Source organism: Arachis hypogaea, chromosome 18 (assembly GCF_003086295.3).
Source record: "Arachis hypogaea cultivar Tifrunner chromosome 18, arahy.Tifrunner.gnm2.J5K5, whole genome shotgun sequence".
Lineage (NCBI taxonomy): Eukaryota > Viridiplantae > Streptophyta > Magnoliopsida > Fabales > Fabaceae > Arachis > Arachis hypogaea.
Window position 1 is genome coordinate 27,364,143 of NC_092053.1, and position 24,937 is coordinate 27,389,079.

The 24,937-nt window shown below is 39.2% G+C and overlaps 2 protein-coding genes and 1 non-coding gene across 3 annotated transcripts; 1 reads left to right on the plus strand and 2 right to left on the minus strand.

Annotated features, from left to right (window-relative positions):
• The first annotated feature begins 8,897 nt into the window (after positions 1-8,897).
• Positions 8,898-9,005, plus strand: LOC112773807 (small nucleolar RNA R71). Its single transcript, XR_003188336.1, has one exon. It is a non-coding gene; the product is annotated as a small nucleolar RNA R71 (small nucleolar RNA).
• Positions 9,006-19,454: 10,449 nt separating this feature from the next.
• On the minus strand, positions 19,455-21,178 carry LOC112769824 (uncharacterized). Its single transcript, XM_025814287.1, has 2 exons — positions 21,082-21,178; positions 19,455-19,894 (listed from the first exon to the last, which is right to left on the minus strand). Exons 1-2 carry the CDS (start codon positions 21,176-21,178, stop codon positions 19,455-19,457), a joined length of 537 nt encoding a protein of 178 aa, XP_025670072.1.
• Positions 21,179-22,260: 1,082 nt separating this feature from the next.
• LOC112769825 (uncharacterized) lies at positions 22,261-22,980 on the minus strand. The gene has a single exon (XM_025814288.1). It carries the CDS (start codon positions 22,978-22,980, stop codon positions 22,261-22,263), a length of 720 nt encoding a protein of 239 aa, XP_025670073.1.
• Positions 22,981-24,937: the final 1,957 nt, after the last annotated feature.

Genomic DNA, 24,937 nt, shown 5'->3' on the forward strand with positions numbered 1-24,937 from the left:
TAAGGAGATAAAATAAATGAGTAGGGAAATGCGAAACTCATGCAATGCAATGCAACCTATATATATGAATGCAATTATATGATTCTTGTCTACTTGGTTAAAAATAAATAGGTTCTTCAAGACAAACATAAATCAAATTCCACTAATTCAAATTATATAGTAAAAACAGGTAAAATTGTAAGAAGATAGCTCATGAAAGCAGGGAACATAGAATTAAGCATTGAACCCTCACTGATGGTGTATGTGCACTCTAGTCTCTCAAGTGTATAGGGTAATCACTCTTTCCTTCTCTAATCATGCTTTCTAAACTTTGTTCTTCACCTAACCAATCAACAATATTTAATATACCAATGCAAACATCATGAGGTCTTTCTAAGGTTGTAATGGGGCTAAGGTAAGGGTAAGGGTATATATATATATGGCTAAGTGAGCTATAAATATGAATCTTTGACTTAACCTAAGCTTTCACCTAATATACATATACTCTATTTAATTCTAATTCATGCCTAGCTACCCATAAATTCCCACTTTTACATTACATACTCATGCATCAACTTTCTTTTAATTTTTATCACATATGCATTGGAGCTTTACTTAACTTAGAATTGGGGTAATTTTGTCCCCTTATTTATTTAAATATTTATTGAATTTTTTTAGATTTTATTATTATTATTATTTTGTAATTAAAAGTAACATATCAATGCATATGGATTTTTAATTTTTTCTGTTTCACATGAGTAGGTACCCAAATTCCCATTATTTTATTAAGGTAAGAACATAACATATTCCTTTACTAACCCATGTTCCCACAATTTTCCCATGCTTAATTAACACATAATCTCTATCTTAAGCTAACCGAAGATTCAATTTGGGGTGCTTAATTGTTTTTCTGCTTAAGGCTAGTGATATGGTAAAATATAGAACAAATGGGGTTTAAAAGGCTCAAAGTGGCTGACAAGGGTAATTTAAAGGGTAGGCTTATTTGGGATAAGTGAGCTAAACAAGTAATGGCCTCAATCATATACATGCATATAATATATTAAACATTGGACATATAGGATGGAACAAAATAAAGATTACAATCATAGAGAAGTGAACACACAGGAATAAAATATTCATGGTTAAATAATGTAACCATGTAATTAGGCTCAAAATCTTACGGGTTGTGTGTTCTTGACTTTTTAAACTATGTTCCAAATACAACTTCAAACAAATTTAACACAAAAGTTTTAAATTGGTGAAATTTTTTAGAAATAGAGTCTTAAAAAGAAACTTATTATTTTTCAATCAAGTAGAACATGCATGCAACTAATTATTACTATGCAATCTATCCTATTCTACAAAAGAAAAACTAACTAAATATCCTATTTTATTGGTGTTTTAAGGAAAAGAAATTACCTCCAGAAGTCAGGTACTGACTGACCTCTCCATACTTAAGGCTTTGCACCGTTCTCGGTGCCATCTGTCAGGAACAAAGGGGGGCTGGTTGCAGTATCTCCACCATCGGGACCGTCATGGCTCCCTGTGCTGGTAAATGAAGTGGATTTCGGGGTGTCTGGGTCTTCTTTAGGTGGGTGGTTACCAATAAGTAGCTCATTGAGGTATGTAAATCTGCGCTTGTTACGGTGCTCTCTTTGCTTCCCTTTCTGGTCAAGCCGGTCTAGCCTCTCAAGTATCTGATGGAGCAGTTGGTTTGTTGAAGGTGCTTGTGATGTAGAAGAAGAAGGGATATCTTCTGCTGGTTCTGTGCTCTGGTTGATAGTGGCTGCTGGAGGTCTGATATACTTCTTGTTAGGGACGTATTGATCATCTCGTGGAATCATGGCCTTGGTGTCCCCAGCTTTGTAGGAGACTCTGGCTGCTGAGACTAGATCTGAAACCAAGGCGGAAAAAGATAAGTTGCTCGCAATTTGTACGTGTCCCATAGCATGCCGAATGTGTCTTGGTAAATTGAGGTGCTGGTCTGTAAGGATATATCAGAGTAGAATAGCCATGTCTACGGTGAAGGAAGACTCGTGAGCGCTCGGAAAGACGTAATGGAACATGATCTGTGCCCATACTCGAGCCTCCAAGGTGAGTGCTGAAGCCAATATGCCCTTAGGTCGGGAACGATGGTATCCATAGATCCATATGCTGCCAGGTTGTGCGATAACTCTGAGAACGGCGTCCTAGTCAAATTGGTATGTCTGGCGCTTGAGTGAGGCTTCTTGGAATGCATCCAATCCTTCTAGAGCAGGGGGAAGATCTAAAGCTTGTTGAATGGCTTCTTCTGTTGTAGGGATTTGCTTCTGATGGACATAGACAGACTGCATGGTTGGCATGTGAAAATTGGAGTAGAATTCAACTACCCAGGAAAGATTAACCTGCCGTGGCTGTCTCCGTAGGAATTCCCATTGTCTTCGCTTAATGTGGGGCTCAACAAATTCAGCAATGTTGGTCGGGAGGATAAGAAGGTACTTATTGTTATAATTCATCTCTGCCAGGATGGGGAACATCTGCTCACAGTAGCGGTTAGGGAACCGTGCAGTATCCTTTGCTGGAAAGGCTTTCTCTTTTTCATCGACCTTGATGATCCTCTTGATTTGTTTTGTTGAGGGTTTCACCATTGTTGAAGATGGCTCTTCCATTAATGTTCTTTTTGTTCCTCTCCTTGCTGGTGGTTTGGGAGTAGCTTTCTCTTTACCTTTCTTGGTGGCCATCCTGAAAAAGGAAAGAGAAAGTAATATGTAAAGCTAAGAGTTCGAGCAAGGGAGCGAACATTAAGGGTGATAATCAATGCACGGTAAAGAAGGATGTCGTTAACACATGGTCTAGACTACATGTGAAAAGTTCATCAAAGGTGATATAGCAAGTGCATGTGATGGCAATTAAATGCAAGGTGTTTATTGGCATGCTGGCAAAGGCATGAATAGCATAGATTAAGCATTCAATGTCCAAGGTAGATTACCAAGCCTTTCAAACTAATAATCTATTTGTATTGACAACTATATTTAAATAATAAAATATAAAAGGAGTTTTCTGAAAAATAGGCATTAGAATAGTAGAATAGAAAGATTTAAAATAATGCGTAATGCCATACGGGCTTTTTCACAAACACATAGCATGTATGGTAAATATGTTATTTAAAGTAGGAATTTGAACATGCAAGCAACTCTTTAAGAAGTAATATTAATTGTCCAACAATTCCTTAATAGAATCACAAGCAAAATATAGAAGAAAATAATCACCTAATTAAATATCTAACACCAATTAAAGGAATAAAAATAAAAAAAAGGAAATATAGATAATGAAAGTGAAAAGAAAAAGGAAAAGAAAACATTAATAAAAATAATAAAGGAAAAATAAAAAGTAAGGAAAGAAAGAAAAGAACCTTGATAACGGATGTGAAAAATAAGAAAGGAAGTAAAAAATGAGAAAGAATAGAGAAGGAAGAAGGGGGAAGAAAGAAATAACAAGGGAAAAGAAAAATTAGGATTTGAGGAAGAAAAGATAAGATATTTTGGCTGATCTGGATAAGCTGTGCGCCACATGTGATGCGAACGCGTGGTTGACGCGGTTGCATGGTATGCGATGTTTTTCAAGTGACGCGGACGCGTGGGTCACGCGGTCGCGCGACTTGATTTGTGCGAGTGGCGCGAGAGCAGCCTCGCGTTCGCGCAACTCTCTATTTCAAACTCATTTTGCCAAAATTTAGGGTGACGCGTTCGCGTGGGTGACGTGATCGCGTGAATGGCCATATTTTGAAAAACGATGCGGATGCGTGGGTCACGTAGACGCGTGATAGGGCTGGTGCTTCTAGCATCATTCCAGCCCCACTCCATCATAACTTGCTGCCATACACCTCTTTTACGTTGATTTTTAGGGGCACGCGTTCGCATGGGTGACGCAGACGCGTGGGAGGCTGGTTTTTCAAAATGATGCGGACGCGTCAACGACGCGTTTGCGTGGGCTTGGTTGTGCCTAAGGCACGCCTCCAGCCACGCTCTCACGTGACTTTCTATTCAAGTCTCTTTCCTTCAGAACGCACCAATGACGCAGACGTGTCAGCGACGCTTACGCTTCGCGTGCGGTTTTTTTTTATGCAGAATGCAAATGCAAATGTAAACTATATGCAACTATATGTTGAGATTATGAGAAGAGTCATCATCATAAATGAAAATATAAGAAAGTAGAATAAAACTAACACTGAAACTGAACGATCATACCATGGTGGGTTGTCTCCCACCTAGCACTTTACTTTTACGTCCTTAAGTTGGACGCTCGTTAGGCTCATTCTGCTTCTGTTGGTGGATCTTCCAAGAGAAAAACTTCTAGTTTGTTGTTATTCTTCATCTTCTCACCATGATAAAGCTTCAGGCGATGTCCATTGACCTTTAAGAATTTGGAGCTAGAAGGATGACGCAGGTGAAAAACTCCGTATGACTCTGCCTTTTCTACTCTGTATGGACCTTCCCATCTTGAAATTAGTGTCATCTACTGGAAGGTGGCAAGCCTTTCCATATACTAAGCGGAAGGGGCTCATCCCAATGGGTGTCTTGTATGCTGTTCTATATGCCCAGAGTGCATCTTGTAGTCTGACACTCCAGTCTTTCCTGTGAGGTTTTACTATCTTCTCCAAAATGTGTTTTATCTCTCTGTTAGAGACTTCTGCTTGCCCATTGGTCTGGGGATGGTAAGCTGTTGCTACTTTGTGAATTATCCCATGCCTCTTCAGTAATTTTGTTAGTCTCCTGTTACAAAAGTGGGTGCCTTGATCGCTCACGATTGCTCGTGGTGATCCAAAACGGCAAATAATATGGTTTCTAACAAAGGAAACAACAGTGTTAGCATCATCACTACGGGTAGGAATTGCTTCCACCCATTTATAAACATAATCTACAGCTAACAGTATATAAAAGTAACCATTAGAATTTGAAAATGGACCCATGAAGTCAATGCCCCAAACATAAAAAATTTCACAGAAAAACATAATCTGTTAAGGCATCTCATCCCTCTTGGATATATTACCAAACCTTTGGCAAGGGGAACAAGATTTACAAAATTCAGTAGCGTCTTTAAAAAGAGTAGGCCACTAGAATCCACAGTCTAAAATTTTTTTAGCTGTTCTTTGAGGGCCAAAATGTCCTCCACTCTCAGATGAGTGGCAGGCCTCTAAATGGAATGGAATTCTGATTGAGGCACACACCGTCTAATTACCTGGTCAGCACCACACCTCCACAAATATGGATCATCCCATATAAAATATTTAGACTCGCTTTTCATCTTGTCTCTTTGATGCTTAGTAAAATTTGGAGGAAAAGTGTGGCTAACTATATAATTAGCTACAGGTGCATACCAAGGAATTACTTCAGATACTGCATGTAAGCTGTCGAATGGAAAAGTATCATTTATAGGAGTGGAGTCATATTTAATGTGCTCAATGTGACTCAAGTGGTCTGCAACTAAATTCTGGTTACTACTCCTATCCTTAATTTCTAAATGAAATTCTTGCAGCAGCAGTATCCAACGTATTAGCCTTGGTTTGGACTCCTTTTTAGCTAATAAATATTTTAGAGCTGCATGGTCTGAGTACACTACTACCTTAGTACCAAGTAAATAGGCTCGGAATTTATCCAGAGTAAAAACAATAGCAAGAAGCTCTTTTTCGGTAGTGGTGTAATTAGATTTAGCAGCATCTAAAGTCTTAGATGCATAGGCAATTACAAAAGGATCCTTACCTTCGCGCTGAGCCAACGCCGCTCCTACTGCATGGTTGGAAGCATCACACATAATTTCAAATGGCTGGCTCCAGTCTGGTCTTCTCACAATTGGAGCTTGAGTTAGGGCGATCTTCAGCTTATCAAATGCCTGCATACAATCCTTACTGAACTCGAACTCAATATCTTTCTACAGCAATCTGGATAAAGGCAATGCTACCTTACTGAAGCCCTTAATGAATCTCCTGTAAAAACCTGCGTGGCCAAGGAACGAACGGACTTCCCTCACGAAGGAGGGATAAGGTAAACTAGAAATGACATCCACCTTTGATGGATCTACTGAAATACCAGTATTAGACACAACATGTCCTAGTACAATTCCTTGTTTTACCATAAAGTGACATTTCTCAAAATTTAACACAAGGTTTGTACTAACACACCTGTCTAATACTCTAGATAAACTATCCAAGCAAAGGCTGAATGAATCACCATATATGCTAAAATCATCCATAAAAACTTCCATACAGTTCTCAATAAGATCTAAAAAGATACTCATCATACATATTTGGAAAGTAGCAGGTGCATTACATAAGCCAAAAGGTATTCTTTTATAAGCATACATTCCAAAGGGACATGTAAAAGTTATCTTCTCCTGATCTTCAGGAGCTATATAAATTTGAAAATATCCTATATAACCATCTAAAAATCAATAATGGGATTTACCTGATAGGCGATCAAGCATTTGATCAATGAATGGTAAGGGGTAATGATCCTTGCGAGTAGCTTGGTTGAGACGCCTATAGTCAATGCAAACTCTCTATGAATTATGCACTCTAGTTGTCAGGAGTTCTCCATGCTCATTCTTTATTGTTGTGACTCCAGACTTCTTGGGGACTACTTGTACTGGATTGACCCATTCACTGTCTGAGATGGGGTAAATGATATCTGCTTCAAGTAGCCTGGTTACTTCTTTCTTGACAACTTCTAAGATGGTGGGATTCAATCTTCTTTGAGGCTGACGGATAGGCTTTTCTTCCTCTTCTAGATATATTATGTGCTCACAAACTTGGGGACTGATGCCTACTATATCCGCCAAGCTCCATCCAATTGCTTTCTTATGTTTTCTCAGCACACTGAGCAGTTGCTCTTCTTGTTGAGAGGTAAGTTCCCTTGCAATGATAACTGGGAATTTCTGATTATCCTCAAGGTAAGCATACTTGAGGTGTGGAGGAAGGGGCTTTAATTCTAATTTAGGCTCATGGCTAGGTTCTGGATCATCCGGGGCTAGTGATAATGGTAAAGGGTCTTCATTGTTTTCAGAAAGTGTCGCCACACTTGGACCTTGCTCCATGTGCTTCTCTTCTATTTCTTCTTGGTGAACTTCAGCTACAGTTTCATCAATAATGTCACACTGGAAGATAGAATGATCTTCTGGAGGGTGCTTCATAGCTTCATTTAGACTGAAACTCACTGTTCTGCCATCTATATCAAAGGAGTAAGTTCCTGAGAATGCATCTAGCTTGAACTTTAAAGTCTTCAGGAATGGTCTTCCAAGTAGGATTGATGATGGTCTTCTTGAGTTATTAGGGGAAATTTCCAGGATATAGAAGTCAATGGGAAATGTGAGCCCCTTAATGCTCACTAATACATCTTCAGCAATTCCAACCACTGTAATAATGTTTTTATCTGCTAACACAAAATGAGCTGCAGACCTTTTTAAGGGAGGGAGCCTCAAAGTATCATATATAGACAATGGCATTATACTAACATACGCTCCTAAATCACACATGCAATCAGAAAAACTTACACCTCCAATGGTACAGTTAACCATACATGGACCTGGATCACTACATTTTTCAGATATACCTCCCATTAAAGCAGATATAGAACTACCTAAAGGAATAGTTTCTAATTCATTAATTTTATCTTTATGTATGCACAAATCTTTTAGAAACTTTGCGTATTTAGGTACCTGCTGAATAACATAAAAAAGGAGAACAGTTACCTCAACCTTTTTGAATATTTCTACCATTTTGGGATCTAGTTCTATCTGCTTTCTGGTCTTCCTTGCAAGTTGTGGGAATGGGATAGGAAGGGCGTTACTTGCAGCCTCTGCATCCTTTGGTGCTTCATTCTGTGGTTGAATTGCTTCTTCTTCAATTATGTTCTGTACATCCTCTTCCTCTTCAGCATCTTCCACTTCCACCACATCCTCAGCTGGGACGTGTTCTGGTGAGCTTGGCTCCTCCTGGTTCCTCTCCTGTAATGTGGTTCCGGACCTTAAAGTGAAGGCATTGATGCCACCTTTGGGATTAGGTAGGGGTTGAGAAGGAATTCCAATGGAGCTTGAAGGTTGATTGGTGGAATTAAGTGATGAATCTAACCGGGAGACGAGAGCTTGTAAAGTGGCAGTCAGACCATTTAAAGTAGAGTTCAGCTGTGTCTGCATGTCTTATTGCCCTTGTGCCAGAGAACGGAGCATCTCATCATTTGATGAGGAATTGGAGTAAGTGATCTGAGGAACCTGCTGTTGGTTGTGCTGGGGTCCTTGGGGCTGTCTTAGGTGAGGTGCTCTGTAAGGTTGGTTCTGATTCTGCTGTCTATTGTTATTATTGTTATTCCACCTCTGGTTTCCATTGTTGTCTCTGCCTCCTCTGTTATAGTTTCCCTCCAACCTTGGTTGGAGTTGTCTTGGCATCCTTGGTTATAGTTTCCACTTTGGTTGTAGTTGCCACCTTGTTGATTGTATCCTTGATTTGGGCGGTCATAGAAGTTATGAGTGGCTGCCACAGTGTTGTCTTCCTGTTGGAGCTACGGACATTCATCAGTATAATGACTATAATCAACACAGATCTCGCATACTCTTTGTAGAACCAATTGTTGGCTTTGTTGTGGTGGGGGAGGCTGAGCTTTATGTGCTTGTTGTTGATTTAACTGCATCTGTTTCAGTAGGTTGGTCATTTCACATATACTCTGTGTAAGAATAGTAGTTTCAACACTAGAGGAGATCTCTGCAACAGCTTTTGAGTGGCTACATATCGGCCTGTGATTCCTAGTGGACTCAGCTAAGTCGCTGATCAGTTGCCATGCTTCATCTGCGGTCCTATACTTTTTCAGGGAACCGTTACTAGCACCATCCAGTGTAGTCTTATCCTGGGGGTTCATTCCTTGAGTGAAGCAGTTGATCAATACCAGTCTATCAATCATGTGATGGGGACATGTGTCTAGAAGGTTCTTAAAACGCTCCCAGTACTCATAGAGAGTCTCCGATTCACCTTGAACAATACATGAGATTTCTTTTCTCAGTCTATCTGTGACTTCATATGGAAAGTATTTTTCCAAAAATTCTCTCCTAAGCGTATCCCAGTTGGTAACAGTCACTTCAGGTTGGGAGTAGTACCACTCCCTTGCCTTTCCCTCAAGAGAAAATGGGAAGGCAGTTAACAGAATAGAAGTTTCATCTGTACCATTATGCCTAACAGCAGAACAGGCTGTCTGGAAATCTCTAAGGTGCTTGATAGGCTCTTGAGCAGGTAAGCCATGAAACTTGGGCATCAAGTTGATTAGTGCAATCTTCAGTTCAAAATCTGCAGCTGCAGCTAGAGTTGGGTGATGCACTTGATACGGCTGCAGTGTAAAATTTGGGGCTCCAGCTTCCTGGAGAGTAATCCTCCTAGGTGCTGCCATGTTATCTGCACTGGAATTAACTGAATCAGTAGTAAAGGAGCTTGTCTCGCTCTCAGATGGCGGTTCAGATTCTCCCTCAGATGAGACTGGTGAATCGATAACAATCACTTCACCACCCTCAGAGGCTAACCAACGTCGAGCTCGCCTAATACGTGAAAGAGTTCTTTCAATTTCAGGATCAAAAGCGGCTAAGCTCGGATCAGGTAATGAACGCGTCATTCAATGAGAAAGACATATAGCTCATGGTAAAAAACTAAAAATAAAATATGCAAATAAATAAAAAATATGTACACTAATTAATAATCTAGCACACTATTGCAACTCCCCGCCAACGGCGCCAAAAATTGGTGCGTGGCAGAAGTTAGACCAATTAAGAGAATTTTAATAAGAGAACAGCGTTGCAAGTATAGCCCTTAACCAGCTAAAGTCTGCCTCACCAATTTAAAAAGGGTTGTCACAAAAATTAGAATTAAAAATATTGGGAGTATCAGTCCCAGGTCGTCTCCCAACGAGTTGCAGGAAAGAGTGCTAATTTATTAATCAGAAATTTTTCAAAAGGTTTGAGTTGGATAATGAGTAATTAAAATAATTATAAATTAAAACAATAAAAATAAGAATTATTATTAAAATAAAAAGCCTTGACTGGGGAATTGATTAATTGGAAGTTCTATCCTTGTTGGAATCTTCTCAAGTGTAATATAAAGAGGTTGTTGTTTTCACTTAGTTAACCCTTATTAAATAAAGGCAAGTCAAGTGATTGAACTGACTCTTATCCGCAAATTCCAGTCCTTTCCCTTGGGAACGTCTAGCATTAGTAGATACAGAATTAGCCAACAATGTCCAATTTAACTAAGCACTTGAGCATTCCAACTCAAGTGTCTCCTCTTAATCAACCCCATGTCAAGTAGAAAATCTACTCCATTGACATGGAATTAATATTCATAAAAATATAAGAAGACATAATTGAATAAAATAATATAAAATAGAGATTTAAAATTAATTAAAAGTAAAAGCAGTTCTATGTATTAATAAATCCAAAATGTAACATACTTATTTGAATAGGGTCAATGATCAACTGAAAAGAGTGAAGGATTAAGGAAACAAACTAAAGTAGTAACTTCGATGGAGGTGATGATTCATCAACATCCAAAATCCAAAGCATAAACTATAAATGTAAAGCGAATCTAGATTCAGATCTAAAACTAAAAGTAATCCTAATATCAATGTATCTCAATGTGTGTGGATGCCTATGGGTGTGTGTCGAAGCGTGTTGAGTCTCTTCACGTTCCCTCACTTTTATCTGTGTTTCTGGGCCGAAAACTGGGTTAAAATGCGGCTCAAAATCGCCCCCAGCGTATTCTGTTATTTCTGCAGATCACGCAGGTTACGCGTACAAGTCGTCTACGCGTTCGCGTCATTCAGCGATTTTCCTTGTCAAGCGTTCGCATCGTCGACACGTTTGCGTCATTCGTGCAGACTCCAATCCACGCGTTCACGTCGCTGTGATTTCTTCATTTCGCGCGCTCGCGTGAGCCATGCGCTCTCGTCAGTGTTCGCTGGTCATCTCCTTAATTTCTTGTGTTTCTTCCATTTTTGCAAGCTTCCTCTCTATTCTCTGAGCCATTCCTGCCCTATGAAGCCTGAAACACTTAACACACAGATCACGACATCGAATGGGATAAAGAAGAGTTAAAATGTACTAATTAAAGGCTTCTAGGAAGCAAGTTTTCAACCATAAACAATACTAGGAAGGAATTATAAAATCATGCAATTCATATGAATAAGTAGGTAATGGCTTGATAAAAACCACTCAATTAAACACAATATAAATCATAAAATAGTGGTTTATCACACTCCGATGTTAAAGTTAGTGTCCGTATAATAAGGCGGCTAATTAGGGTAAAAAACGTGACGTACCTGCGGGGAGGGATACACTACAAGATTTCTGTTTGTTTATAGGATTTTTTTTTGGAAGTTTTGAAAAACCTCCATAACATATTTTATTTATGGCAAAATATGAAACCCCCATTAATTAATGCTAGTTTAAATTTCTAAGCCTGATTGTCCAAACAAATAGCCATTCTTTAATAATCTACTTGTCCAAAAAAATTAGAAAAGGAAGAAGAGTGAGAATGAAATCCTAGATCTACACCACCGTATTCATCTCTTCGCCATTGTCACCATCAAGCTCGCCATAGCGTTTGAGATCAGAAGGAAAGTAACTAGTGACGCCCGCGATGCCATTCTTGCCGACATCCAAGAGCAGGTTTCCATCCTCAACTCCACTTTTTCATGGAAGGAGTCAGATTGAGCCGCCGCCAAGCGCGCCATTCACGTGCTCGCCGATCTTGCCAAAAACGGTAAATCCTCTGTTCCTCTTCCTCGATCTCCTAGCGTGTTGCTCCCTTCATTTTGGTTTTTGGCAAATTTGGTCGTGCATGTCTCTTGGAGTAAATCCTTCGGTGGTTGTATCTTGCAGAGGAAGTGGTGAATGTGATTATCGAAGGAAGAGCTATTCCTTCGGTGCGTCTCATGGGGTCACGACACGGTAACTTTTGAGATCTCCTCCTGTGTTCTTTTGTGCATTCCTATGAAAGCTTCTTTTTTGTTAATTTTGTGATTACCTCCACATTAATTTAGCTTGATTGATTACTTCTCTGATTTCAAATTTGGCTTATTACTTTTGCGATTATTTAGTAACTTGATGGCGATACAATTAGTGTTGATATTTTTGCTTACTGATTTCACGACAAAATTTTCGTTATAATGCAAGGAAGGAATTGGTTCAGACACTATTAAAATTTTGGGTAAACAAAGTTAATGTGTGATAACATGATCAAGTGGAGGAAGGAATTCAATTTAGAAACTATTGCATAGGTATTGCTTTGAATTCGTTAGATATATCATATTATCATGATTAATTGTTAGTTTGAGTTAGGGTGTGTTGTTGTATGGGACTTTGATTTCAAGAAAATTAATGAAGTGATAATTCTTCTTTGAGCCTGCCAGAAATATGGAAGCATTTTTCATTGACTGCAGGATCTATGCATCAGTTTAAAAGTGAAGCATGCATCAGCTTGAAAGTGAAAATGGATGAGATTCAGAAACAGAAACGGGAAACCAAAAAGAAAGTAGGATTCTTTTTTGTTAATTTTGTGATTACCTCCACATTAATTTAGCTTGATTGATTACTTCTCTGATTTCAAATTTGGCTTATTACTTTTGCGATTATTTAGTAACTTGATGGCGATACAATTAGTGTTGATATTTTTGCTTACTGATTTCACGACAAAATTTTCGTTATAATGCAAGGAAGGAATTGGTTCAGACACTATTAAAATTTTGGGTAAACAAAGTTAATGTGTGATAACATGATCAAGTGGAGGAAGGAATTCAATTTAGAAACTATTGCATAGGTATTGCTTTGAATTCGTTAGATATATCATATTATCATGATTAATTGTTAGTTTGAGTTAGGGTGTGTTGTTGTATGGGACTTTGATTTCAAGAAAATTAATGAAGTGATAATTCTTCTTTGAGCCTGCCAGAAATATGGAAGCATTTTTCATTGACTGCAGGATCTATGCATCAGTTTAAAAGTGAAGCATGCATCAGCTTGAAAGTGAAAATGGATGAGATTCAGAAACAGAAACGGGAAACCAAAAAGAAAGTAGGATTAGGAATGTGTGAAGTTTGCTGTGGTTCGCAACACCCTCGTGTGATGGTGATGTGAAGATAATTGTCGGTATAGAATTGATTAAGAAAATTACATTGTAAGCATAGTCTAAACCAACAATCTATCTTCAGTCAAAGTTAAAATGTGTGTCACAAATAAATTCAATAACCGGGAGTAGAATCCCAGGTCGTTTTTCCTAGGACTTAACATAAGATGCAATTTATTGGTTAGGATTTTCTAGAGATTTTCAAAGTTGAGAACAAGAAAAATAAATAACTAGGAATTAGAGCAATAGATAACTAGCAAGAGTTTATAATTAATCAATATAAAAGGTCTTGGTTAGGGGTGAGAATTGGAATTTCTATCCTTATTGTCTTTTCCAAGTGTGATGGTAAAGGCTCATTACTCTCACTTAGTTATCCTCTAACGATTGAAGGAAAGTCAAGTGAAACAATTAACTTTAGCTCACAAGTCCTAGTCACGTCATAGAGAAGAACTAGAGTTGGTGAGTTTCAAGCTAATTAGCAATCTTCAATTACCAATCAACACTTGAATAAGACAATTCAAGTGGTTCCAATTACTCAACCCCAAACCAATCAAGGAAATCTACTCCATGATTATGGGTGACATTTCCTCAAACACTTGGTGAGCATAGATAAAAGACATGATAAAAACTAGAAAATAATCCAGTTCAAGTTACTGCTAACAATAATCAACAATCACAAAACCAGAAATAATAATGGATATGGAAATAACTCAATACATTAACAAAATTCAAGAGTAACAAGATCCAAATATGAGTTTAAGATAACCAAATTGCAAAGAGTACTAAAGGAATTAAAGAGGAAGCTATAAGGAAAATGACTAGAAAATGAAGGTAACAGCAATTTCTCTCAAGATCCAATTAAAAGTAACTAAGAAAATCAAAACCCTAGAGAGAAGTAGGAGTTTCTCTCACTAAAATTCGAAAACTAATTGAAAAACTAAAGCTAAAGTGAAGTGTGTCTATCTCAGCTCCATTCCCAGCGTATTGTCTTCATTTTCGGGCTTGAAACCGGGCCAAAATCAGCCCAGAAATTACCCCCAGTGTATTCCCTTAATTGCAGCATGTGATGCTCGTCACGCGTATGCCTCAGCCACGTGTACGCGTCGGTGGGCTCTGTACTGGCCCGCGTACGCATCAGTCACGTGTATGCGTCAGTGGATGACGATCTTGGTCACGCGTACGCATTAGTCACGCGTACGCGTCGCTTGGAAGATGGCTTGATCACGCGTATGCTTCAGCCATGCATGTGCGTCGATTCCAACTTCTCAAATCCTCAATTCTTTGTGTTTCTTCTACTTTTGCATGCTTCCTTTCCATCCTCCAAGCCATCCCTGCCTTATAAACCCTGAAATCAGTTAACACACATATCACGGCATCGAATGGTAATAAAAGAGGATTAAAAATTAGCGATTTTAAGGCCTAGGAAGCATGTTTTCAATCATAGCACAAAAATTAGGAAGAAAACTTAAAAACATGCAATTTACATGAATAAGTGTGAGAATAGTTGAAAAAATTCACTTAATTCAATCCAAAATATACCATAAAATAGTGGTTTATCAATCTCCCCACACATAAACATTAGCATGTCCTCATGCTAAGCTCAAGGGAACCAAAAGAGTGAAGGGAAAGTGGTAAGACTTATGCAATGCCTTATCTATATGAATGCAACTACATGCTGAATAATTCTACCTACATGATTAGAAGTAAATAAATCTTTCAAGAACAAATATGAATTGGATTCCACTAATTCAAATCCCAAAATGAAATACAAATAGACTTGCAAGAAGAAAGCTCGTGAAAGCCGGGAACAAAGAATCGAGCATCGAACCCTCACTGGAAGTGTCTACGCTCTAATCACTCTAGTGTTTGAGGGTTGATTCTCTCGGTTCTCTACTAATCCTGCTTTCTAAGACTTCCTCTTCTTCTACCAATCAACAAAAAATTAATGCATGAATACACATATCAACAGGTCTTTTCAAGGTTTGTAATGGGGTTAGGGTCAAGGTAGAAATGTATTTGGTTGAGTGGACTAAAATTCGAATCCTTGATTAACCTAAACTTCCCACCTAACCTAAGACACTCCATGTAATTACAATGTAAAATCTAACTACCCATTGACTTTCTCTCCACAAATTCGTGCACCTTGATATTTTTTTAAATACGAATCATATGCATTGAAATCATTAGTTGCCTTGGGGAATTTTATCCCCTTTTTATTGCTTTCTCTCTTTTTTTTTTTTGGAAATATGGTAGAGAATATATATATACACAAGGAGTTAATGTATATGATTAAAGTGTTGGATGCATGAACAAGTGCCCAAACTATTTTCACATTTTCACTTAAGAATATAAAATACCCAATTTCCAAGCCAAGCATTCTCCAAACCCAATTTTCCCATACTTAATTCATGTACACTCTCACTAGTCTAAGCTAACCAAGGGTTCAAATTAGGGACATTTATTATTTTTCACTTAGAGTTAGTGATGTGCTAAAATAATAAAGAACAAATGGGATAAAATAGGCTCAACATTGGTTTGCAAAGGATGATGAAAAGGTAAGGCTATTTGTGTATGTGAGTTTTAGTGAAACGAAGGCCTCAATCACATAAGTGCATGCATACATCAAACAATGAAAATATAGAATCAAGCAAGACAAAGATCACAGTCTTAGAGAGAACAACACACACCAAAACAAAATATTGGTTGATAAGATGCAACCAATCAAATAGGTTCAAAAATCTCACTAGGTTTGTGTGTTCGAGCTCTAAAATCATGTTCCAAATTAAATTTCTTTAAGAAAGTTCAACAAAAAAATTTGTAATTTAAATTAGCGAAATGCCCTAAAACAGTTTCTTAAAAAAGAAATTATTACTTTAAATAGGTAGTCCTAGCAGGAAAGAAATGGTAGAATATGTACAAACATTGATTATAATGCAATGCAACAACTAACTACGAAAAGAAATTTAAGACATAGGTGTTGGGAAAAGAGGGTTATTACCTTCGGGAGTCAGTTACCGACCTTCCCACACTTAAAGCTTGGCACGGTCCTCCATGCCATCAGTGATCCGCAAAGCGTGTCTGGGATCGCCACTTTCAATGGCCAAAAGATTGGGGGGGGGGGGGACAGGGGTGCCTTCATGTCCACCTCTTGATCGCTTGCATCGCCATCAGTGGAAGTAGAGTCCGAGGTGTCGGGTTCCTCCATATATGGGTTAGAATGCCCAATGAGCTTCTTCAAGTAGTCATAGTGGCGCTTGTTGCATCGCTCAATCTGCTCAATCCTCCGGCCTTGCCGGTCTACCTTCTCGATGAGCTCAAGTAACAACTAGTTGGCGGATTGTTATGGTGCATGTGGTGTCGATGATGGTGGAGTGGAGGATGATGGAGCTTCCAAAGACGGGTCCTCATTCTGGCGCACGGGTGGCACTTGAGGCCTAATATATTTTCCATTCGGGACAATTTCGTCATCCCTTGGAATCATAGTCTTCACATCCCTAGCCTCATAGGAAACTCCAGCCGCAGATACCAAGTCCGTAACCAAAGCGGGAAAAGGTAGGTTGCCCACTGTTTGAACTCGGCCCATAGCTTGTCGGATGAGTCGTGGAAAGTTGAGAGGTTTCTCTGTGAGGATGCACCAAACAAGAATGGCCATGTCTACAATAATAGTGGACTCATGAGTGCTCGACAATACATAGTGAGACATGATCTGTGTCCACACTCAAGCCTCCATAGTGAGTGCTTGTGCGGAGATGCACTTGGGTTGAACCCTGCCCCCTCGCTTGGATCCACTCGCTTCTGGGTTGAGCAATGACCCGGAGGACGGGATCCTAGTCAAAATCGTATTTCTTATGCTCAAGTTGTGCGTCTTGGTAGGCATCCATCCCATCTGGACTTGGTAAAATCTTTTTGAAATTAAAATTTGAAATCTTTTTGATATTTTGAAAATTAAGATAAAAAAAGATAGAAAAATATTTTTTGAATTTTTTTGGAATTAATGAAGAAAGAGAAAAACAACCAAAAGACACCAAACTTAAAATTTTTAGATCTAAAACACTAAGTTTTCGAAAATTTCAAAGACAAACACCTAAAGACACCAAACTTAAAATTTTAAAGATCAAAACAAGAAGAAAAACAAGAACAATTTGAAGATCAAGAAGAACACCAAGAACAAAATTTAAAGAATTCAAAGAAAATAAAGAACATGCAAAGGACACCAAACTTAAAAATTTTGAAAACCAAAGATACCAATTTCAAAATTTCTAAAAGAAAAGACACAAGAAGACACCAAACTTAAAGGTTGACACAAGATTCAAACAAAAGACACCATTTTTGAAAAATTTTTAGAAAAAGACTCAAGAAATTTGAAAAAGACTCAAACAAGAACAAGAACAAAGACTCAAACAAAAGATCAAGATTAACAAAGAAAAGAAACGGTTTTTGAAAAATTTTGATTTTTTTAAAAAGAAAATAAAAGACTCAAACAAAATTAAAAACAATACCTAATCTAAGCAACAAAATAATCCATTAGTTTGTTCAAACTCGAACAATCCCCGGCAACGGAGCCAAAAACTTGGTGCACGGAATTACACTTCGCACAACTGAACCAGCAAGTGCACTGGGTCGTCCAAGTAATACCTGAGTGAGTCAGGATCGATCCCACGAGGATTGTGATTTGAAGCAAGTTATGGTTATCCTGTAGATCTTAGTCAGGTGGATAGAAAAGTGGGTTGCTTATTTAAAACACATAAAAGTAAAATAAAGATAACGTTACTCAGTTGATGGTGAATGCAATGATAAGAAGATGGTTAAGGCTTCGGAGATACTTTATTCTTCTGGATCAATTCGGTTTTACTATCTCCTCCAACTGTCAATAATTTCTTCTATGGCAGGCTGTATGTGATCAACACCTTTCTTGAGAGGTCGCCAATTCTCCTCCAGAGCTGAACACCAGGGTTAGTCCGCATCCAGTCTGATTGAGGGTGAAGCTCCTGCAGTCCATTCCCCTTGATGATCCTACTCAAAACACCACAGACAATGTCGAATCTTCCGGATCAGAGAAAGCTGCGCCTTTGGTTCTAGCCTCTACCACAAAGACCCTAATCTCTCCATACTTCGGCTGAACTGGTGTCTCGAGAAGTCCCCAAAGAAGTCGTGGATTAGCCGTCTAAGAGATGTATAATCAAGCTAGTGGTTCATCATTGTCCGATGAAAGACTCACTCTGAACCCATGTAGAATGAGATAACCTTGTGCCGGTTCAACGCATTCATAAGGATGAAGAACGAAGATACATCTTAGAATAGAGAATCAAACACGGATTGAAGATAGAACAGTAATACTTTTATTAATCCATAAAACTCAGCAGAGCTCCTCCCCCCAACCTAGGAGGTTTAGAGACTCATACTAATAGAACAATGTAAAATGTGTAAAGTGGTGGAAGAAGATCGAGTGTGTCTAACAAAGGGTGATCTTCTCCTATATATACTAATCTAATAACTAAGGATTACAGAAATATGATAGGCTTAGGCTTGTAGTGCAAAAATCCACTTCCAGGGCCCACTTGGTGAGTGTTTGGGTTGAGCTTGAGTGGTCTCCACGTGCTAGGATGCTCCTTGGGCGTTGAACGCTGGCTAGGGATACCTTTGTGGGCGTTGGACGCTGGCCACTCCTCTGTGGGCGTTGGACGCCTGGACTGAGGTAGATGGCTGGCGTTGAACACCATTTTTGGGCCTTCAATTCTGAAGCAAAGTATAAACTATTATATATTTCTAGAAAGCCCTGGAGGTTAGCTTTCCATAGTCATTGAGAACGCTCCATTTGGACTTCTGTAGCTCCAGAAAAGCTCTTTCAAGTGCAAGGAGGTCAGATCCTAACAGTATCTGCAGTGCTTTCTCTGCCTCTGAATAAGACTTTTGCTCTAGCTCCTCAATTTCAGCCAGAAAATACCTGAAATTGCATAAAAATACACAAACTCATAGTAGAAACTAAAAATGTCAAATTTACACTAAAACCTATGAAAATATAATAAAACTTAAACAAAACATGCTAAAAATTATATGAAAATGATGCCAAAAAGCATATAAAATATCCGCTCATCACCAGGTAGCAGCAGCCTCAAAATTTGGGCGTTGACGCGTACGCGTCAGTCACGCCTACGTGTGACAACCCCTTTTTTTTTAAATCAGAACAAAGGCAAATATGTATAATTGAAAAGTGTCACACACATCTAATGAAACAAAGATAAGCAAATAAATAATAAAAAAAACTATAGTAAAGGAAGATCATACCATGGTGGATTGTCTCTCACCTAGCACTTTTCTTTAACGTCCTTAAGTTGGAAGGTCTATGAGCTCAGTCCTCTTCCTTGGCCGGGTTTTTCAAGAGAAATATCTTCAGCTCCTTGTTGTTCTTCACCTTCACACCATGATAGAGTTTCAAACGGTGGCCATTGGTCTTGAAGAAGGTAGGGCTTGAGGGGTGACTCAAGTGGAAAACTCCATACGGTTTGACCTTCTCCACCACGTAGGGACCATCCCACCTTGACCTCAGTTTTCCCGACATTAATCTCAACCTTGAGTTATAGATAAGGACTCGATCCCCAGCTCTAAACTCTCTTCTCTTGATGTTCTGATCATGTACTGGCTTCACCTTTTCTTTGTAGAGCCTTGAGTTTTCATAAGCCTCTAACCGAATGCACTCCAATTCTTCCAGTTGCAATTTTCTTTCAACTCCGGCTCCTCCCAATCCTGAGTTACATTCCTTCACAGCCCAATAAGCCTTGTGTTCTACATCTACCAGAAGGTGACAAGCCTTTCTGTAGACTAGCTAGAACGGACTCATGCCGATCGGTGTCTTGTAAGCTGTCCGATAAGCCCATAGTTCATCTCCGAGCCTAGAGCTCCAATCCCTCTTATGGGGTTTAACCATCTTCTCGAGTATGCGCTTAATCTCTCTATTAGACACTTCGGCTAGCCATTTGTTTGGGGATGATAAGCTGTCGCCACCTTGTGAATAATACCATGTTTCTTCATCAAATCTGTCATTATTTTGTTACAAAAATGAGAGCCTTGATCACTCACAATTGCTCGTGGTGATCCAAAGCAGCAAATGATGTTATTTCGCACAAAAGAGACACCCACGTTAGCATTATCAGTACGGGTAGGACACTTAGAAATATAATCCACTGTTAACAGAATATATAAGAAACCATTCGAGTTTGGAAAAGGGTCCCATGAAGTCAATACCCCAAACATAAAAAATTTCACAAAACAACATGAGTTGTTGGGGCATCTCATCCCTCTTGGATATGCTTTCAAACCTTTGGCATTGGTGGCAAGAGTTACAGAAAAGATTTGCATCCTTAAAGAGTGTGGGCCACCAAAATTCGTAGACTAAGATTTTTCTTGCAGTTCTCTGAGGGCCAAAGTGGCCACCACTTTCAGAAGAGTAGCACGCCTCTAAGATACATTGAATTTTGGATTGTGGAACACACCTTCTAATTATTTGGTCGGCACCACATCTCCACAAATATGGGTCATCCCATATATAATACTTGGACTTGCTTTTGAGCTTGTCCTTTTGATGTTTAGAAAAATGTGGAGAAAAGGTGTGACTAACCAAATAATTAGTAATGAGTGCATACCAAGGAACTACCTCAGATATTGCTTGCAAGCTATCAAGAGGAAATGCATCATTAATAAGAGTTGAGTCACTTTTTATATGCTATAGGCGACTCAAGTGGTCCACCACTAAATTTTGAGAACCACTCCTATCCTTGATCTCTAAATCAAACTCTTGCAATAGCAATATCCAACGAATTAACCTTGGCTTTGATTCTTTCTTAGCTAGCAAGTATTTCAAAGCTGCATGGTCTAAATATACTACCACTTTGGTTCCAAGCAAATAGGCTCAGAATTTATACAAGGCAAAAACAATTGCTAAAAGTTCCTTTCAGTGGTAGTATAGTTAGACTGGGTACCATCTAATATCTTAGAAGCATAAACTATGATATAGGGATCATTACCTTCGCGCTGAGTAAGTGCCGCTCCTACCGCATAGTTAGATGCGTTGCACATAATCTTAAACGGCCTACTCTAATCAGGCCCTCTCACAATAGGAGCTTGGGTTAAGGCAATCTTCAGCTTATCAAATGCTTCTATACACTCTTTAACCAAGTCAAATTCCACATCTTTTTGCAATAGACGGGAAAGGGGTAGTGCAACCTTACTGAAGTCCTTGATGAACCGCCGGTAGAAACCTGCATGACCAAGAAAAGAATGGACTTTCCTCATAAAAGAGGGATAAGGTAAACCAGAAATAACATCAACCTTGGCAGGATCAACAGATATACCAGTATTGGAGACAATATGACCTAGAACAATACCTTACATTACCATAAAGTGACATTTTTTTCAAAGTTAAGCACAAGGTTTGAACTAGCACATCTTTCTAATACTTTAGCAAGATTATCCAAACAAAGGTAAAAAGAATCACCATAAACACTAAAATCATCCATAAATACTTTCATACAGTGCTCAAGAAGATCCAAAAAGATGCTCATCATGCACCTTTGAAACGTAGCCTGTGCATTACATAAACCAAAAGGCATTCTTTTGTATGCATACGTTCCAAAAGGGCATGTGAAAGTGGTTTTCTCTTGATCTTTCAGAGCAATATGGATTTGAAAATAACCGGTATAACCATCTAAAAAGTAATAATGTGATTTACCGGACAGGCGATCAAGCATTTGATCGATGAATAGTAGTAGATAGATATCCTTGCGAGTGGCCAAGTTCAAGCGCATGTAGTCGATGCAAACTCTCCTTGATTTCTGCACCCTTGTGGCCAGGAGTTCCCCACTCTCATTCTTGACTATGGTGACGCCAGACTTCTTCGGAACCACTTGTACCGGGCTAACCCACTCAATATCCGAGATTGGATAGATAATATCGGCTTCTAGTAGTCAGGTTACCTCTTTCTTCACAACTTCTAGAATTGTGGGGTTCAACCGCCTTTGTGGTTGATGGATAGGCTTGGCTCTCTCCTCTAGAAAAATGCAGTGCTCACAAACTTGAGGGCTTATACCAACTATGTCCACCAAACTCCATCCAATAGCTTTCTTGTTCCTTCGCAGTACATTAAGCAATCTTTCCTCTTGTTAGGAGGTAAGCTCCTTTGCAATGATCACCGAGAGCTTTTGATTCTCTTCAAGATAGGCATACTTAAGATGGAGTGGAAGTGGCTTCAATTCCATATTTAGCTCATGACTTGGCACTTGATTATTCGATAGCACCGGAGGTGGCAATGTGTCTTCATCATATTCAAGGGGTTTCTCCACACATGAACCTTGAACCATGTTCTTCTCATCCACTGTATCCTGGTGGACTTCGGCCACAATATCATCAATCATATCACACCGGAAGATAGAATAGTCCTTCGGTGGATGCTTCATAGCCTCATCAAGATTGAAACTCACTGCTCTTCTATCAATTTCAAAGGAATAGGTACCCAAAAAAGCATCCAATTTAAACCGGAAGGATTTCAAGAACGGCCTCCCAAGAAAGATAGATGATGGTCTTTCGGAGTCATTAGGGAGCATCTCAAGAATGTAGAAATCAATTGGAAAAGTCAACCCCTTAATGCTCACTAAGACATCTTCCGCAATGCCAACCACCGAGATTATGCTTTTATCCGCCAAAACAAAATGGGCCACCAATCGTTTCAACAGTGGAAGCTTGAATGCATCATAAATAGATAGAGGCATAATGCTAACGCAAGCACCTAGGTCACACATGCAATCAACAAATTGTATACCACCTATAGTGCAAGTAACTAGACAATGACTGGGATCACCACATTTCTCTGGTATAGCACCCATCAAAGCCGAAATTGACCTACCCAAAGGAATAGTTTCTTAATCATGAATCTTCTCTTTGTTCGTGCATAAATCTTTTAGAAACTTAGCATACTTAGGAACTTGGCAAATAGCATCAAAAAGGGGAATATTTACCTCAACATTTTTGAAGATATCCACCATCTTGGGATCTAGCTCCACTTGCTTTTTAGTCCTCCTGGTGGTGTGAAAAAGGAGTTGGAATAGCCTCTTTTGAACCATTTTCTTCCTTAGAAACTCCATCCTTCGGTTGAACAACTTTTCCTTCAACCGCCTCTTGTACGTCATCTTCATCTTCGACATCTTCTACCTCAACAACATCTTCATCTTGAATGGCTTCACGTGAGCTTGGCTCCTCGGGACTCCTTTCTTGCAATGTAGTGCCGGACCTCAAGGTGATGGCATTGATTCCACCCTTGGGGTTAGGTAAGGGTTAAGAGGAAAGTGCACTAGAGCTTGAAGGTTGAGTATTGGAGGTAGATGGTAGGTCCATACGGGATATAAGGGCTTGGAGAGTAGAGGTGAGACCTGTGAGGCTAGAGGTAAGTGTAGTTTGAAGTTCCTTTTTCCCTTGAAGAATAGTGCGAAGGGTTTCATCTTGGTTGGCGGAAGAAGAAGGGTAGGTAATTTGGGGGACTTGCGTTTGGGTGATTTGAGATACTTGAGCTTGCCTTTAGTGAGGTGGTTAGTACCTTTGACCTTGGTTTTGTTGTTGGTAAGCAGGGTTTTGTTGATACTGGTTTTGTTGGTAATTGTTGTTCCACCTTTGGTTTGCACCATTGTCTCTTCCTCCTTAGTTGTAGTTGTCTCTCCATCCTTGGTTGTGATTCTCTTGCCAACCTTGGTTGTAGTTACCCCCTTGATTATAGTTACTGTCTTGTTGATAATACCCTTGATTTGGACGATTGTAATAGGCATTGGTAGCTGCCAAGATATTGTCCTCTTGGAGTTGTGAACATTCATCAGTATAGTGGGAGTAACAAGCACAAATTCCACATACTCTTTGAGGGACTAATTGTTGACATTGTTGTTGTGGAAGAGGTGGAGGTTGTTGTTGATTGAGTTGGAGTTGTTTGAGGATATTGGTCATCTCTCCTAAAGTCTTGGTGAGGGCAGACTCAGTATTAGAGGAAACTTCCACAATAGCCTTGGGATGATTATTCCTTTGCCTTGCATGTTGGGTAGATTCAGCTAAATCGGTAATAAGTTTCCACGTTTCTGCCGCCGTTTTGTACTTTGTCATAGAGTCATTACTCAAAGCATCCAAAAGAACCTTATCTTGAGGCTTCATGCCTTGGCAAAAGTAACTAATTAGCACTAACTTGTCAATCATGTGGTGAGGGCATGAATCAAGGAGCTTCCTAAAATGTTCCCAATACTCATAGAGAGTTTCTGATTCACCTTGAATGACGCAAGAGATTTCCTTCTCAATCTATCCGTGACCTCCTGTAAAAAGAACCTATCCAAAAATTCCCTTCTAAGCAAATCCCAATTAGTGAAAATATTTTCGGGTTGAGTGTAGAACCACTCCTTTGCCCTTCCCTCAAGAGAAAATGGGAAAGCATATACCCAAATGGCAACCTCATCTGCACCATACCGCCTAGCACTTGAACAAGCCGTTTGAAAGGCTCCAAGGTGCTTGATGGGATCTTGAGCGGGTAGACCATGGAAATTAGGAAGTAGATTAATCAATGAGGTCTTTAGCTCAAAATTGGCATTCAAATTCAAATGATGCACTTGAAATGGTTAGAGAGTGAAATCTGGAGCTCCCGCCTCCTTTAGAGTGATTCTTCTAGGAGTGGCTATAGTATCGGTACCTAAATCAATGGAAGAGACGTCAATAGATTTAGTGGGAGAGGAGTTAGTTTCTTCTTCAAATGATGCCTCGAATTCAACCTCAGGTAAGATTGGAGAATTGGGGGAAACCCTTCACCACCCTCGG